The sequence below is a fragment of the Carassius auratus genome, unplaced genomic scaffold (assembly GCF_003368295.1).
Source record: "Carassius auratus strain Wakin unplaced genomic scaffold, ASM336829v1 scaf_tig00014709, whole genome shotgun sequence".
Taxonomy (NCBI): Eukaryota; Metazoa; Chordata; class Actinopteri; order Cypriniformes; family Cyprinidae; genus Carassius; species Carassius auratus.
The window spans coordinates 3547-20240 of NW_020524520.1; the positions used below are offsets into that span (position 1 = coordinate 3547).

At 35.7% G+C, this 16694-nt stretch overlaps 1 protein-coding gene across 1 annotated transcript; it reads left to right on the forward strand.

Annotated features, from left to right (window-relative positions):
- Positions 1 to 6608: 6608 nt before the first annotated feature.
- On the forward strand, positions 6609 to 15287 carry LOC113074453 (probable E3 ubiquitin-protein ligase MID2). Its single transcript, XM_026247298.1, has 4 exons — positions 6609 to 6657; positions 6920 to 7081; positions 14104 to 14311; positions 14668 to 15287. The coding sequence occupies exons 1-4, from the start codon at positions 6609 to 6611 to the stop codon at positions 15068 to 15070; spliced, it is 822 nt and encodes a 273-aa protein (XP_026103083.1). The 3' UTR covers positions 15071 to 15287.
- Positions 15288 to 16694: the final 1407 nt, after the last annotated feature.

Sequence of the window (16694 nt, forward strand, 5' to 3'; positions counted from 1 at the left end):
ATACATAAAAATAGACCAGACAAAAAATTTAAAACCACCCATTTCAAAATGTAGCATAACACAGTAGTCAGTACACTAAGGAAAATAAAAAAGTTTTTAGCAAAGATTTAAAAATAGACAAGGAAGGGGCCAGTCTGATCTCTAAAGGCAGGGTATTCCAGAGTCGTGGCCCGGCCACTGCAAATGCACGCTCCCCTCTACGCTCCCCTCTATCCTTTAAAACCTCACTGCCAGAGGGATATTGTGAATGCATGTGCCCGCTGGGCACAGTTTACCTGATGCCACCGGGGTGGTGATGGCATTGGTGGCTTGAGCCCGCCATCGCTGCTTGCAGCTATATTTATTATTTATTCTTCTAATTTTTTTCCAAGGTTTCGGGGGCTTTTGGGGTCCTTAACATGCTTAAAAAGTCTTGAAAATTGGCACACACATTGGAACCTGCGGCCATTAGGGCCGGGCAGAGACTGATACACAGGCGTGGCACAGGGGCTCTACAGCGCCCCCTGGAATACTGAGGGCCATATATCATACATACTTGCACGTAGACACACGAAACTCGGTACACATGTAGATCTCATCAAACCAAACAACTTTCGTACTGCATGTCATAGGCTCCGCCCAACAGGAAGTTGGCTATTTTGGGTTTAGTAGTCATATTTTTCTTCAAAGTTGTGGGGGCTTTTGGGGTCCTTAACATACTCAAAAACTCTTGAAAATTTGCACACACTTTGGAATCTGTGGCCTTTAGGAGCCTGCAGAAGCTGGGACCCGGGCGTGGCACAGGGGCTCTACGGCGCCCCCTGGATCACAGTCAGAAATGTTGATGTATAGCTCACACATACTTGCCAATATTCATATGAAACTCAGTACACATATAGATCTCATTGTGCCGAACAACTTTCGTATTGAATATCATAGGCTCCGCCCAACAGGAAGTCAGCTATTTAGAGTTATGTAAAAAGCGCATGCTCTGGAATTTGAAATACTTGTCATAGGTTTTTTACTCGATTGCCGCCAAACTCGGTCAACATGATCTCAAGACATTGGGGATGAAAAATTGCCAGGGGATTTTTGATATCTCGAACGGTTTGCTCGTGGCGAGGCTTTGAAATTATGGCGAGAAATGAGAAACAGGAAGTGTCTAATACCATCCACATACATTTCCTAATTTTAATCAAACTTCATCAGATTATTCATTGTATGATGTCGATCGCATATATGTGACTATTAGGAGTCAAAGTTATAGCGCCACCAAGTGGCAGCAGGAAGTGTGTCATTTTCAAAATGCTTTGAATTCAGCATCTTATTTTTACTCGATTTCCTTCAAACTTCATCAGAATAATGTTAAAACACAGCCGATATAAATCTGCTGGGGGGATATTGATATCTAAAAATATTGTTGCCGTGGCAACATGTCAAACTGGAATAATTCTCAGGTGATTTTGAGGCATATAACATACTTAGAATTTCATCAAACTCAGAACACATATCAGTATTAGTGACAGCTAGACACTGGCAAAATTTCATAAGAGGGCGTGGAAGAGGCACTCTATAGCGCCACCTTTTGTCAAAAGTGGGGGGGTTAGTTTTAGCTACAGACACCAAACTCAGTACAAAAATTGTTCTTATCAAGACGGACAACTTTCTAATTCACAGTCATCAGCTACGACCAACAGGAAGTCGGCTATTTTGATTTGAATGTGGATTGTTTTTTACATTTAGCTGTGAATTAATGCATACTGCTCAGAGGAGAGTAACACTATACACACCAAACTTGGTGTACATGTTGAAAAAACATTGAGGAACTTAAATTGTGAATGGGTTTTGGATAGCTTGGATGGTTTTGTCGTGGGGATTTTTTTAAATGACAATAAAGATGGAATTATTAATTTTCCTGCATTTTTAAATTCCAAACACTTCAAAACCTTTTTTCATACAGAAAAAAAGTTATTCTGAGTAAATATGCATAGTTTCATGACTTTACAACACTGTATGGATAACAGAAAATTAAAAAACTGTCAGACATCTCATATCACTCTGTCCCTCTGTTTGAGTGTGTGTGCTTAGACTTCCATTGTCTGAGAGAAATAGCGCCCCTACAGGTGCAGTTACCGGACTAAAAAAGGGAGGAGACTGTCTTTTTGTTTCACTTTTAAATCGGTTAAAATACAAATAAATACTTGGATTTAATTCACACTGACAAGCTAAACCAACATATATGATTATTATCAGGTCAGGGCTCATTAATAATTGATGTGTGGTCAGTGATACGTGAGAAACATGAGAGATGAATCACCGCTCTGAGCACCAGCGTGTGGAATGATGAGCTCAGAAAAAAACGAGTTTATTCTTGTTTTATAGCTATTTAAAATAAAGTATTGCAGCGATATCACACAATTCACCAATTAGAGCACACCAAGAGCTAAATTAAAATGTTTTTGAACTGTTTGTGTGAAAATGAAATATTTGCGGCTGCCTATCTGAAATCACTGCCTCCGATCAGCGCGCACAGTGTCACAAGTTCAAAACTAACGAATTTATTCTTGTTTAAGAGCTTTTCAAAATAAATTATTGCCATAAATGCACACAATACATCCATTATAACACAACACGAGCTAAATGCAGGTGTTTGTGACCCGTTTAAGTGTGCAAGACTATTTGAAAGCGCGACTGGCAGAATAACATATATCTCTCGAGCTGCAGGATTCTGCCTTTCGTCGTAAGAACGAACACATCACGGACAAGATTATTTCAAAATACATAATAGCTTGGCGAATATAAACGAAAACAGCCACGTGAACATAAACTGTTGAGAAATAAATCTGAAGTGGATCTACTGGATTTTAATATTAAGTGACCGCATATACCAGCTGCTTCTGTCTTCACTTTTAATCTATATAAAAAATTAAACTCATTCATCTTGGCTGCTTTTTTAATGTGTGTACGTATTTATTTATTATTTTGCTCTAACAAGACTTAATCTATATTTAATTAAATCAAATACATTTGATTTTACATTTGATTTTTCCATTTCTGCATCTAAACGCCTAAAAACCTAAAACATGCTCTGTTATACTATTGTTAGCAATTTCTTTATCGTCCAATTTATCTGGTGTACACGCTTTTATTTTCATAATAAACTTGTTTGTTAGATTATACACAGTTATAGTGGTCTATAATAAATATTGACAGGTTTTATTCAAGCTGTGTAGAATGATTGCCGTAGGCAAATTTTTAAAAATGTAAATCCCAAAAAAAAAAAAAAAAATTATAAATAAATAAAAAACATTGGAAAAGAATAACTTGTACTTTTTATACATTTTGTATAGTTTCATAGTTTATGCATTATAGTTATAAAAACAAACAAATTTAGCCACTCACATAGAAATCTTAGGCCTTATCCTTTTCTGACAGTTTTAGGGATTTTTAAAAATCCTAAAAAACCTTATTGGTGCTGCAAATAATAATTTCAAACTAATTTGATACTGACCTCTGACATCCTGTGACATGATATTTATTTGAATTTACATAATCTCATGGATGTAACAGTAAATCTGTTCAGCTCACAGATCAAGACTAAGCTGTAATGCAAGCAGAACTTTCACAAATGCTTGTAGGTCAATAAAATCATTACAAAACACTTACAAATCATTTAAGGGATTTGATAACACTGTAAAATAATGTCTAATTTGTTAACATTAGCAAATGCATTGATAACACTTTATAATAACTGCACTCATTAGTAAATAGTTCATGCTTCATAAAGCCTTGTCCCAATATTAATAGTCAGTAGTAAGCAGTTTATAAATACAGCTATAAATAGCTCATTTATTAAAAAGGAGAGTAAAGGGTCAGTTATCTTCCTATGAAAAAAAAAAAATGAAAAAAATAAACAAACAACAACACTGATTGATACAGAACTCAGAAATGTTATTGTGGATTTATGATAAACTCAGCCTGTAAATGAATTCATTCTCCTCCAAGAAGACACAAGTAGTTCACACCAAACTTTTTTAACATGAAGCCATATACTGAAGATGTTAAATTGCGAATGGGTTTAGGATACCTTAAATAGTGTGGCCATAGAGATTTATTAAAGTAACATGAAAAAATACCATAGTTATTTTACTATATCTTTAAAATTTTTAATTCCAACTCTTCATAAATTTTTATATACCTAGAAGTCATCATTTGAAGGAAGCACAGTAAGTTTCATAGCTTTATCATTTTCAAGAGCCAGCATAAAATTAAAACTATCATAACATATAAATCAAGCTTGCAATTCTTAGTACCAATAATGGCCACCAGATGGAGCTATAGGATCACTTTTAAATAATTATTGTAGAAACAAGTATGATTTAAATCATTTATAGAAATCTTTCAAAGAAAAATAATATGAATTTTATGTATTTTACTGATAAAATGACCCTCACTTTATTAGAATAACAAGCTGAAGTATTGTGAACTGTATATTAAGAATAATTCTTTATGGACAGATAAGTTTTGAGTGACTCTTGAAGGATCAGCACCACATCCTCTTTTACCACTGTTTAAAGAATTTATCTTACAGAACAGGTGCGAATGAATTTTGGATAGCTTGAATGGTTTTGTCGTGGTGATTTTTTGAAATAACAGTAAAAAAGTAACCAGTAAATGTCTTTTATTTTTTTAAGTGCAGCTTCTAAACGCTTCAAAAAAATGTACACATAGAAGACCAGTCATTCTGAGGCATATTTCCTCAGAATGACTGGTCTCATGACCATAGTTTCATGACTATACAACACTATATGGATGATAGAAAATTAAAAAACTATCATACATCTGATGTCACTCTGTCCCTCTGTCACTGTGGGTAATGTGTGTGTGTGTGTGTGTGTGTGTGTGTGTGTGTTAAGTGAATTAGGTGTGAAACTATCAGGGAGCATTAAGTCTCCATCGCCAACATTTTACAGAACTGCCACTTTCCTGGAGTCTCAGAATTACAATGTGCCAGGTTCTGAGAGATCTAAGATTCCAAAAAATGATTTGATTAGAATACCATGAAGTATTGTGAAATACTATATATTAAGACTTTATATATATGCTTTATGAACAGATTAGAGTGACTCGTGAAGGACCAGCACCACCTACTCTTGTCCGATGGTTTGAGGAATATATCTTCCAGAATCCGGGATTAAGATTTAGGAGCTCATTTTTATTCTACCTCCTTTCCTGAAAGTCTGTCTTGCAGAATTGACTAAAAATTAATCTTCACATTAATTCCTAATCATTTTGCAATTCTTTTTGTCAGTTCTTCTTGACCTGTTTTTTTTCTTCTTCTTTTTTGACCTTATGACCCAGTCAGCATTTTTGTACAATGGTCAAGTCTTAACTTATCCATTTCTGTATTGCATTTGTGTTTGTGTTAAAACAGTTTGAGTTAAAACTCTTTTTTAATGCATTTCATCTGTAAAAGAAAACATGCCTAATAATTCTGCACATGAATATAAGGAGTTTTTCTCTTCCAGCTTTCCTGGACTATTGTATAGCACTCATAAATGATTAAATAAAAAATAATGGTAGTTATTAAGATTGATATGGTTTGGAATTGGTAAAATGTGCTTGGAAAAAAATCACAATAAAACAATGTTTTAATGTTTAAGTTTGGAATATTAACTGACATGAATGAATGCTATATAAATATTGTTCATGTTAACATAATGTTTATAAATGAAATCTTATTGTAAAGTGTTACTAAATATATATATATATATATATATATATATATATATATATATATATATATATTGATCTGTGAATGTGATTTTAAAGTCTAGATGATTCGGATTAACCCTTTAACCGCCATATCCTTTAAAACCTCACTGCCAGAGGGATATTGTGAATGCATGTGCCCGCTGGACACAGTTAACCTGATGCCACCGGGGTGGCGATGGCATTGGTGGCTTGAGCCCGCCATCGCTGCTTGCAGCTATATTTATTATTAATATCATAGGCCCTGGCAGCCATTACAAAGAACAAACAGTTTGGAGGATGGATGGATGGATGGATTGATTTTCAATTGGTTATTTTATTTTATTTATTTGGTTGTTTTTCAACATCATATCTTTTGGAAATTTTAATAATAAATGTATTATTTATATGTAGAGATGAGGAATAGCCAGTGGATGATATAATTTCATATTTATATAATTGATATAAAATATATGAATAACGTGAATACTCAAAAAAGTATGATATAATCATCATCATCAACATCATCATCTCTATTGATTATTTTACTATTTAACAGATCTTTTGGAAGTTGTAAATATATTGGCATTAATTATATCTGGAGATCGAGATGGCCAATAGCTGATATAATAATATTATAATTGAGATATAATGTAATATATGTAAGATGTAATATATATGCATTAGTAGTAGTAGTGATAAAATAATAATAACAATAATAATAACATATTGTGTATGTATTGTAATACATATTAATATAATTATTTATGATTCATAATAATTGTTTTTTATCTTTATGTAGGTTTGTACTGTATGCATGCACGTAGAAGTGCTGGTCTGCATTTATATAGCACTCATTTGTCAGACTTTGAGGGGCAATGCCTGTGGTTTTAATGGCAGTGCTGATGTTTCCTAAGGACATTCTGGGCAAATGGTGCAACATGAGAATCTGGATTGGGGGGCATCTGTTTGCCTGAGGCAAACACCCGAGTCTCTCTACGAACGTGTGCTATATGTGTTTTCACATCAAACAGAAATAGACATGCCTTGAATAATGAACTTCATTCTTTTTTAAATCACACTGTGTTTATTGCACTGTTAATGTGTACTGTCACAGTCCTGCCTAAGAATGATTGAAACTACGCTGAATCTGTGATTAATGTTGTGTTCTGTCTCTCTTACCTTGCAGGTCTGTATAACTCTGTAGATAGCTGGATGATCGTGCCCAATATCAAGCAGAATCACTACACAGTCCACGGCCTGCAGAGCGGCACCCGTTACATTTTCTTCGTCAAGGCTATCAACCAGGCAGGCAGCAGAAACAGCGAACCTGCTCGCCTCAAAACCAACAGTAAGTCCAGTCCTCATGAGCTGTGCTAAGGATCTATAAACCTTATGGTAGTCATCAATCGATATGGTTTTTCCAATAGCTGATGCCAGCATCTTGACAGCAGTATGCAGTATATTCCCAAAATGAACATTTATTTTACACAACATTTACTCAACATTCCCTTCAATGATATAGAGTGCTGCAGAGATTATATATTCCAGAAGTTTGCATCACCCTGGCGCCCACAAGTAGAAGCCAGGAGGATTTTTCCACTAGCCTTTGAATTCTTTCTTACACATTTTGTTCATCAAGATAATGTTGTGAGTTTTGAAGCCTACATGCATTTGCCATTTGAATTGTTTGAATTCTGGGTACAATTTTTATGTTGCAGGTCAAATTGACCCTGTTTTTTTATATATATACAATTTACTAAAATCCACACTTGAAAACAAACAAAATAGTAAACTTTTACATATTGCAATAAGAATAAATATTAGAAAATAGCATATTTCACATGTGCTTTCATGAAGATCAAGCAGTACAGAAGTTAGATTCCCAGTGGAATTACTGTGCTTAATTCAACTGACAAATGCATTAATGTAAATACCTTCAGAGGCTAATTTAGAAAAAAAAATTCCTTGTGACCATCATAAATGTAATAAAAATTTTGCACACATATATGCACATTAAGTTTTTTTTTTATTAAGTCACTTGTTAGCAGTTATCTTTTTCAAGACATGTACAGTAAAAGCTTAAACAAAATCACCAATGTGGTATTACTAGTTTTTTTTTTTTATGTTGCAAAACAAATCTGAACATATCTTGAGCTTGTTTTAACCACAGACCATGTTTCAGGCACTTAACCAAATTTAAAAAAAATACTGACTTCAGGACAGCAGAATTAAAAGTACAAAATTGCTAACTGTTTCCAGGTTTAAGGACCCGTCCTGGCTGCAGCACTCTATTTACTCCCAAAATTAAGATTTGTTTTACACTAATTCACTCAGAAATATTTGTAAACGGAAAATATGCCATGAACCCCAACTATTATTGGATATTGGTAGGGAAATGTAGGGCTTGGTGTGAATAATCTCAAATTATCATCAGATTATCCAAATGATAAATCAAACCAAACACACCAGTCTGCACCTCTTAGGTCTAATATCCAGAGTCCTAGTAGATATGGTGCTCGTACATCAGTGTAAATGCAGCAGCTCTGTCATACTCTACTGCTCAATAACTTCTGCGTTCCATCTGTGACAGGCATCTGAGCATGCAAATAATGAGAACCATCAGTTGGTTTGGTTTCAAATCGCTGTGTGTGTGAGAGAGAGAGCAAGAGATAGAGAGGTCTGGGAAAGCCCGGGTCCCTCACCTAAGCTGTCTCAATCAAGATAAAGCGCACCAGCTGACAGCATTCAAATGGGTTATTGCATCAGAGTCTCTCTGCGGCCTTGTGGAGGAGTTTGAGAGAGAAATACAGGGATCTCTGGAGGAAACGGCAAGCGTTCCTCTCTCGCTCATTTGTCTGTCACAGTCTGTTTCTTGTGCTTTCCAATGCTTCCTCGAGCTTCTGTGAGAATACGGCAGTAGTATCTCTCTCACTTTCCATCACTCGCCCCCACCTGTCTTTTTGGTTACGGTAATAATGCTGTTTTTGGACAGCAGTGCCATTAAATGTCATTTTCTCCCAGACACACAGAGCTCCAGTGTTTTAGCTGTATTGTGCTGTGAAAGCCTGTCCTACAAAAATGTATTGAGTGTAAATACAGTATGTTGCTGTAAGTTTACTCATATGTAGACTCAATTTGTAAACTCTTTCAAAAGTTTTTGTGTTGTTTTTTAAGACACCAAGAAAGAAGGACTAGTAATTACCTCTAATGTTGCATATAAGATTGTAATATTATCTAAACATCTAATATTGTGAACTATTATTTTAATTTAAAATAACTGTTTCTGTTTTCTATTCTAATGTATTTTATTCCTGTGGTGATAAAGCTGATTTTTTTTTTTTTGTGGCGTTACTCATGATCCTTCAGAAATCATTCAAATATGATGATTTGCTGCTCAAATAATATTTATTTTCATTATTTGAAACAGTTGTGCTGCTTCACTGTTTTGTGAAAATAGTTTTTTTTTCCTCAGGATTCTTTGGATTGAAAAGATTTTAAATATAAATATTTTGCTACATTCTCAATGTCTTTAATGTCACTTCTGGTCAATTTAATGTGTCCTTGATGAATAATATAATTAATTAATACTTTTTTTTATTATTTCAGAAAATACTAAATCCAAACCTTTGAACAGTAGTGTATGTGTTGCAATGCTGCTATTGGGAAAAAGTATGTAGAGATTAAACACTACTGTTTTTCTTAGTGCTTTGGGAAACATAGCTATAGGAATAAAATATCTATAACTTTCTCTCTTTGAGCAACAGTAGCATCAGCATTCAGTGTAGGGAATCTAAGGCTGCTTTATATAGTATTCATCAGAGAGGACATTTTAACCCTTGCATAGTCAAACAATGCAATATCATTTGCCACAGCTGTGGTTTCTGCCCATCTGAGCATATGAAACAGGAAGCTGGTTTTGGGCCAATTCTCTGTTTTACTTTTTCCCCAGCAAACACATATTTGCCATGTCTACTCGACCGTGAAAGTCCAGACACTTCCCCCGTCTCAAGAGAAATGCTATTTAGAGACTTTTACATAATCACTTCCTGTTTGATTCAGGAATCCAGAGTGAGAGCGTGCTCTACCCCCGGTCGAATCCTAGAGCTCTCGCTTTATCATCTACGATTAATTTCTCATTAACCTTTGAGTGGTGACTATATATTTACATTTACATTTATCCATTTAGCAAATGCTTTTATCCAAAGCGACTTACAGTTGTGGAATACAATAAGCAATGTATCATTAGATGGTAATAAACACAAGAACGTGCCAGTTGTACAAGGTTTCAGTTATCATTCAAAATAGTAAAAAGCTAGGACAGGAGGATAATAAGAAAAGAGACAAAGTTAAGGCATATAATTTTTTTATTTTCTATTTATTTTTATTTTTTGATTGGAGGAAAATAGATGCTCAGATTGGTAAACCTACAGTACCTATAATCTGCAAAGGCAGAGAAGATGTAGAAGCGATTGTGTCACAGGCCCTGTCTTTGGCTCTTTGGCCCCCATACATTTCACTTTTTAGCCTCAAATGCCACATCCTTCATGTTTGATGTAATTACCTAAAATTAATGAGACAAATGAGCTGTGGGGTTTGGGGTATGTCTTGAATCTTATATAAGAAATATCAAGTAGCACATCTCACCAAACACATTGTTTCAAAGCAGCTTTACAGAAAATAATTATGTTAATGTTTATAATATCTTAATATCTTCATGAGTTTAAGTCACATTAAGAAGATTTAAGCTAGCTGATGATAGTGTACATTTTGCACATATATATATATATATATATATATATATATATATATATATATATATATATATATATATATATATACATATCAAAGAAGAAGACATCAAATGGCTCTTTGTAGGTTGTGCTGAAATCAAAGTTTGGTTTCTCCAGCTGAACTTTAGATGAGATAATACGTTCAAAAGGCATCCACAATAGAGATGGCAGAAGGGGTCTGAGCATAAACTCAAGTCTAGACAGTCAGCCGTACACATCAAGCCAAATCACTGCCTTTCATTCCCACTGATCTATCTTTTATTCCTCAAATGGATTATCTTTCTTCTTGTGTTCTCTCTTCTGCTTTGGCTGCATTGTTAATCATAGTATATCATTAATCAACATTGATTGATCTTTATTTGAGCATGCGCCTCCTTTGGTCTCCAGCCATTCTGATGATTTTTTATTATTTTTTTGTGTTGTTCATCATAGTATTGGGACAATTAAGCTACAGTTTCTTTGTTTATTTTAAAGATGGGTATCAAAGCACATTTTTTTTAGATTCTACAGCATAAATAGAAATAGTTTTAAAAAAAAAAGACAAAGAGTATTTGCAACACTCTACTGCCTGACAAACTTTAGTTCAACATGTTCATAGTTAATGTGAGGAATTAAAAGTCAGAACTGACTTCACCCTAAAATCTAAAAATAATTCAATGCAAGTCCAAATGTATGAATTCGGTGCCATTCTTCCATTTGTGTTGTTTAAATGAAATGGGCAGATAACTTCTGAGGCCTCTGTATTAAGCAGCTTGACATTGATGGATAATTGCTCCATTTTGACTGTCATTCCATTCAGTGTTCAAATGTCTTGTGACCTTCTAAGCATAAAAGATTGTATTTTCCGTGGGAATCCATGCAATTGTGAATTTCATGTGAGGGCAAAGTATTTTCACACAGAATTTGCAACAATTCTAGTTGGTCAAAAATTCACCACACTGACCAGCAGAGAGCTTGGTTTGAAAATCCCTTCTTTGTGAGCTGTGCTTCATACAATGCTACACTACTGAAAATAAATTATTTTGCCCACAAAAATTTTACCATAATTCTATAGCTCCAAAAGGTAGATTAAACTTAGACTAAAGGTGTATAAATACCTACAGTTTACAGCCAAAGGTTTGTAGTTCACAGCATATAGAACTGTAATTACTTTGTGATGTAGGTTTGAGCCTCATTTGCTGGATATTTTAAGAAAAATTTTACATTTTTATAATTGCTTTATTCATAATGAGACATAATATGTGACAGCTCAAGTTTTTCTGGCTTACTAGGTTTAATGTCACATTTACTTTGCCCTGTGAAGGTAGAATTTTGAATGACAGCAGCACTAAATAAGCCTGTCTGTTTGTGTCTGTGTAGAGTCACACTGTGTTCCTATAGGAGGTCTGTCCTGTTTAATCAGCACTGTCATGGCTGGTGACCGCACATAAAGCCAATATGAGCAAAATCACATGACAAGCAGCCCCAAGGGCAGCCATGTTTACTTGTTGTTAAAAGATCTCAGAATAATATTTACTCATCCTGCACAGTGTAGACATCACTCAAGCTGTCAGCGGTCGGCGCTCTCCTGCAGAATGAACACTAAAGCAACCCAATCCAAGAACAGTTCCAAGCAATCCGTGTGACCTCACTGCACATCTTAAAGAAAAACATACCCTAGATTGTGTGTGTGTGTTCTGAGATATATATATACAGATGCTGGTCATATAATTAGAATATCATCAAAAAGGTTAAATAAATCAACTTTTTGATGGTATTCTAATTATATGACTATAATTTAGATATTCTAAATTATTCTTGAAGCACTGACTCCAGCTGCAGTCCACTCTTTGTGAATCTCCCCCACATTTTTGTATGGGTTTTGTGAAACAAAAAACATCCGACCAACTTTCATTTTCCAACAGGGCTTGGCACCTGCACACAGTGCCAAAGCTTCCAGTACTTGGTTTAAGTACCATGGTATCCCTGTTCTTAATTGGCCAGCAAACCCGTCTGACCTTAACCCCATAGAAAATCTATGGTGTATTGTGAAGAGGAAGATGCGATATGTCAGACCCAAGAATGCAGAGGAGCTGAAGGCCACTATCAGAGCAACGTGGGCTCTCATAACACCGGAGCAGTGCCACAGACTGATCGACTCCATGCCACGCTGCATTGCTGCAGTAATTCAGGCAAAAGGAGTCCCAACTAAGTATTGAGTGTTTTACATGCTCAATACTGTTCATGTTCATAATTTTCAGTTGGCCAAGATTTCTAAAAACCCTTTCTTTGTATTGGTCTTGAGTAATATTCAAATTTTCTGAGATACTGAATTTGGGATTTTCCTTAGTTGTCAGTTATAATCATCAAAATTAAAAGAAATAAACATTTGAAATATATCAGTCTGTGTGTAATGAATGAATATAATGTACAAGTTTCACTTTTTGAATGGAATTAGTGAAATAAATAAACTTTTTGATGATATTCTAATTATATGACCAGCACCTGTGTGTGTATATATATATATATATATATATATATATATATATATATATATATATATATATATATATATATATATATTTCTTGTAGTTAAGTGTATAAATGTATGGATTTTAAGTTCCTTTTTTTTATGAAAATGGCACAATAAAGACCTTTATTCTGACACCTGCACTGCACAGACATGCCATTTTACTCCTTTTTGTCTTAAACGGTTCATCAGATTTATACCAGCGGGCAATAAGCATTTCATGGGATTCTCGCTTTAGCCTGGTGTGTGTGTGTGTGTACATCTGCATCGCTTTTCCCAGTGCCCTCAAAATACATGCTTGTAAAATGGCATGACTGCACGAGTGTTGAGAACGGCTGTGCTCGCAGCGATAAGCAGTTCAAAGACAAGAGCGTGTTAATGGAATTGGTTTCCAGCAGTACATTGCCAGAACCTTTCATATCTGGGCACAGTAAACCTCACTCTGGATTGAGATGATTGGTTTGTGGGCAGGGACGGAGCGCAGCTGATTGTTTTCCTGCATTGTCAGTCATTAAGCTGGGGATGGAAAGATTTAGACGTGCCAGAGTTAAATGTCAGGTCTGTGGGGTCACTTCTGCTTTTCAAGAAATCTTCACCTTGGAATTATAAGGTTCTATCTGCGATTTTTGTCAAAATTGAGTTATTCACAAATACTTATTCTGTGACAACTTATGTGAAGGGTTATTTTTATTTTTTTATTTTTTACATTTTGGGACTGATATATGAAAGACACTTGTTCCCCATATCACTATATTGAATGCAACAACTTTGAAGCTCAATATCTCAAAACTGCTCAGAATGCAGACAGACCCTTGTAATTCCAAGGTGGCAAAATGTAACTCAAATCATAAATTTAGCAGACTTCTCTCTGTCTTTAACTATTACACAAATACACACTGTGCCTTTTATCACAACCACTCATCTCCTAATTAACCAGATGTGCACAATCTGACATTTAACATATTGCACAAATTCCAACAAACCAGTGAGGGTTACCAAACTCATTCCCCACCGGCTCTTATTACATGTCCCTGATGTATCTCACCCATCTCTGTCCTCTTTGCTCCTCAGGTCAGCCTTTCAAACTGGACCCCAAAACAGCCCACAAGAAGCTGCGCCTCTCCAATGATTGTCTGACCATGGAGAAGGATGAAAGTTCCCTGAAGAAGAGTCATACTCCAGAACGATTCAGCGGAACTGGATCATACGGTGCCGCTGGCAACGTCTTCATTGACAGTGGCTGCCATTATTGGGAGGTTTTACTGGGAGCCTCCACATGGTAAGAGATTTCAGATTTTCAGACTTGGATCTGTTATGTTAATAGGCAGTTGTCAGAAGTGTATAATAGTTAAAAGAGAACAGTGTGTGTGTGTGTTTTACATCATGCTTGTTTTATTATAAATTTAACAATTTTTTTGTTGTTGTTATTATTTGGTAATATTCGTGACTTGTCATTATTTTGGGGTCATTTTGGTTTGAGACATTGCTACTGATCACTGACTGCCAACTTCAATTGAGTTTTTAACTAAAACGTTTTATATAATGAACTAATAAGTTGTTAAAACAGTTTTTTAGTCCTTTGGTCATGTCTTATCTCACCTGCTTTCCAATGGCGACATTTCTAATCTATTTCAGGTACGCTCTTGGTGTGGCTTACAAGTCAGCACCCAAAAACGAATGGAGCGGTAAAAACTCATCGTCTTGGGTTTTCACACGCTGCAACAACAACTTCCTGGTGCGGTACAACAACAAGGAGTCGATCGTGGAGGCTTCGCTACAGCTGCGCAGGGTCGGGGTGCTGCTGGACTACGACAACAACGCCCTGTCCTTCTACGACGCCATGAACTCGCAGCACATTTACACTTTTGACGTTTCCTTCCTGCTTCCAGTGGCTCCCACCTTCATGATCTGGAACAAGTCATTGATGATCATGTCAGGGCTGCCCGTGCCTGACTTCGTGGACTGTAGCGAGCAGCAAGAAGGCATCTGCCGCCAACAGGATTCGCCCTATGTGTCCGGAGTGAAAAGCTGCCACTGAGGCTTCATAGGAGTTGTTCCCTTACCCTTCTTATTTTCCTGGTTTTATAACTGGGGTGAAGTTTAGCGAGTGGATTAAGAGCTCTCAGATTTAAACAGCTGAAATGGGGGAAATTGTAAATTATTTATGACTAAATATTTGCTTTTTTGTCAGTTTTAATGTATCCCTAAAAGCACTTTTAGAGTTGAATTTGTTGCCCCTGTGTGTAAAAAAAAAAGACTTGCTAACTTGGGACAGGGTTGGACTTCTTTTTGGACCGAATATAATGGATTATGTTAGGATGACAATTTGGTGTTTCTAATAAGGGTTACATGTATTATCTGATGGGTCTATAACACAGTTTTCATATTCAGGGAGAAAAGATGATTCTTTGGATTAAAATAAGTCTGAAGATGATGGCATGATATGTATTTCCTCTGTGATTTGTTCTCACTATCTCAGTTTCTGGTTTAGTTTTTTTGTGAACAGCATGAGGCACAAGTTCTCCAGGTGTTTTTAACATGTATCTTTAATAGTTGATATATAATGTATCACAAAATCCCATGGAGGTGTTCGTCCAATGAAACTCCATCGATGACTGTAATTCAAGACTATAGTCCATATTTATCAGTTCCATCCATTGAAAATTATTTGAAATATGGACAAAACATCAGTTTATAATTCAAATGTGCTTCCAAAGCAAATACAGTGTAGTAGTTTTATTTTCTTAACGGCTGTATTGAAACTTACATGATCTTCTGCAGTGTGACGTTCAGGGCTAAAATAAGGACACCCAGTCTTGGGATGAAGACAATCACTTGTACTAATGCAGGCAAAAAAAATAAAAATAAATCAAGTGTGTAGCAAGAGATCTTTGCAATAGCATGCTGAACCTGAGATACTTCTCCAAAGCGTGGTTTGTATCCATTCGGTTCAATGTAAATATCCAGATTGGGAAGTATTCGTACTACTGACGCCACTGGTTTTACTTTGTATCGGTGGGGTTTCCTCTTTGCTCTGCTGAATGTACATGATTTGCTTTGGTTCCTTTTATATCTTTCTGATTGAAAGCACAGAGCATTTGACCATTATATTCTCTTTTCAAGCACAGCAAGTATGTGAATCCTCCTGTTACATCTTGAGAGGTTAGGACCTTTACACTTATCTCCAGCTCGTAAAATAGTTATGTTTTCTGAGAAGATCAGGTTGGGTTTACCTCCCTTCTGACTGTTTTTCCTGCATCCTTCATTTCACCATCGGTCAATGTAATTGAAGCTAGTGTCAAGCCACATGCTATCACAGATGTCAGACTGTTTTTCCACCATGAACCTTTACTCATGACTGAAGGATACATTGATCGTGTAGTACTGTAGAGCAATAATGAACTTAGTTTGTTAGCATTTATAATGATTTCTGGCCAATTGCACAAAGTTCTTGAGTCTCAATACTATTTCCACTTGATCATTTTGGTCTTTGATCCAATTTGTCTTGGTCTTGGGCAATAAATACTTATATGAATGCCATAATGAGACACTTTTTAGACTGATGGAGCTTTTTTTAATGAGTTCTACTCTGCTAAAAGTGCAATAGTATGGGTGAAGTGTGACACAGCAATGTCAAATCATTGTCGGTGTGTTTCCTGTAT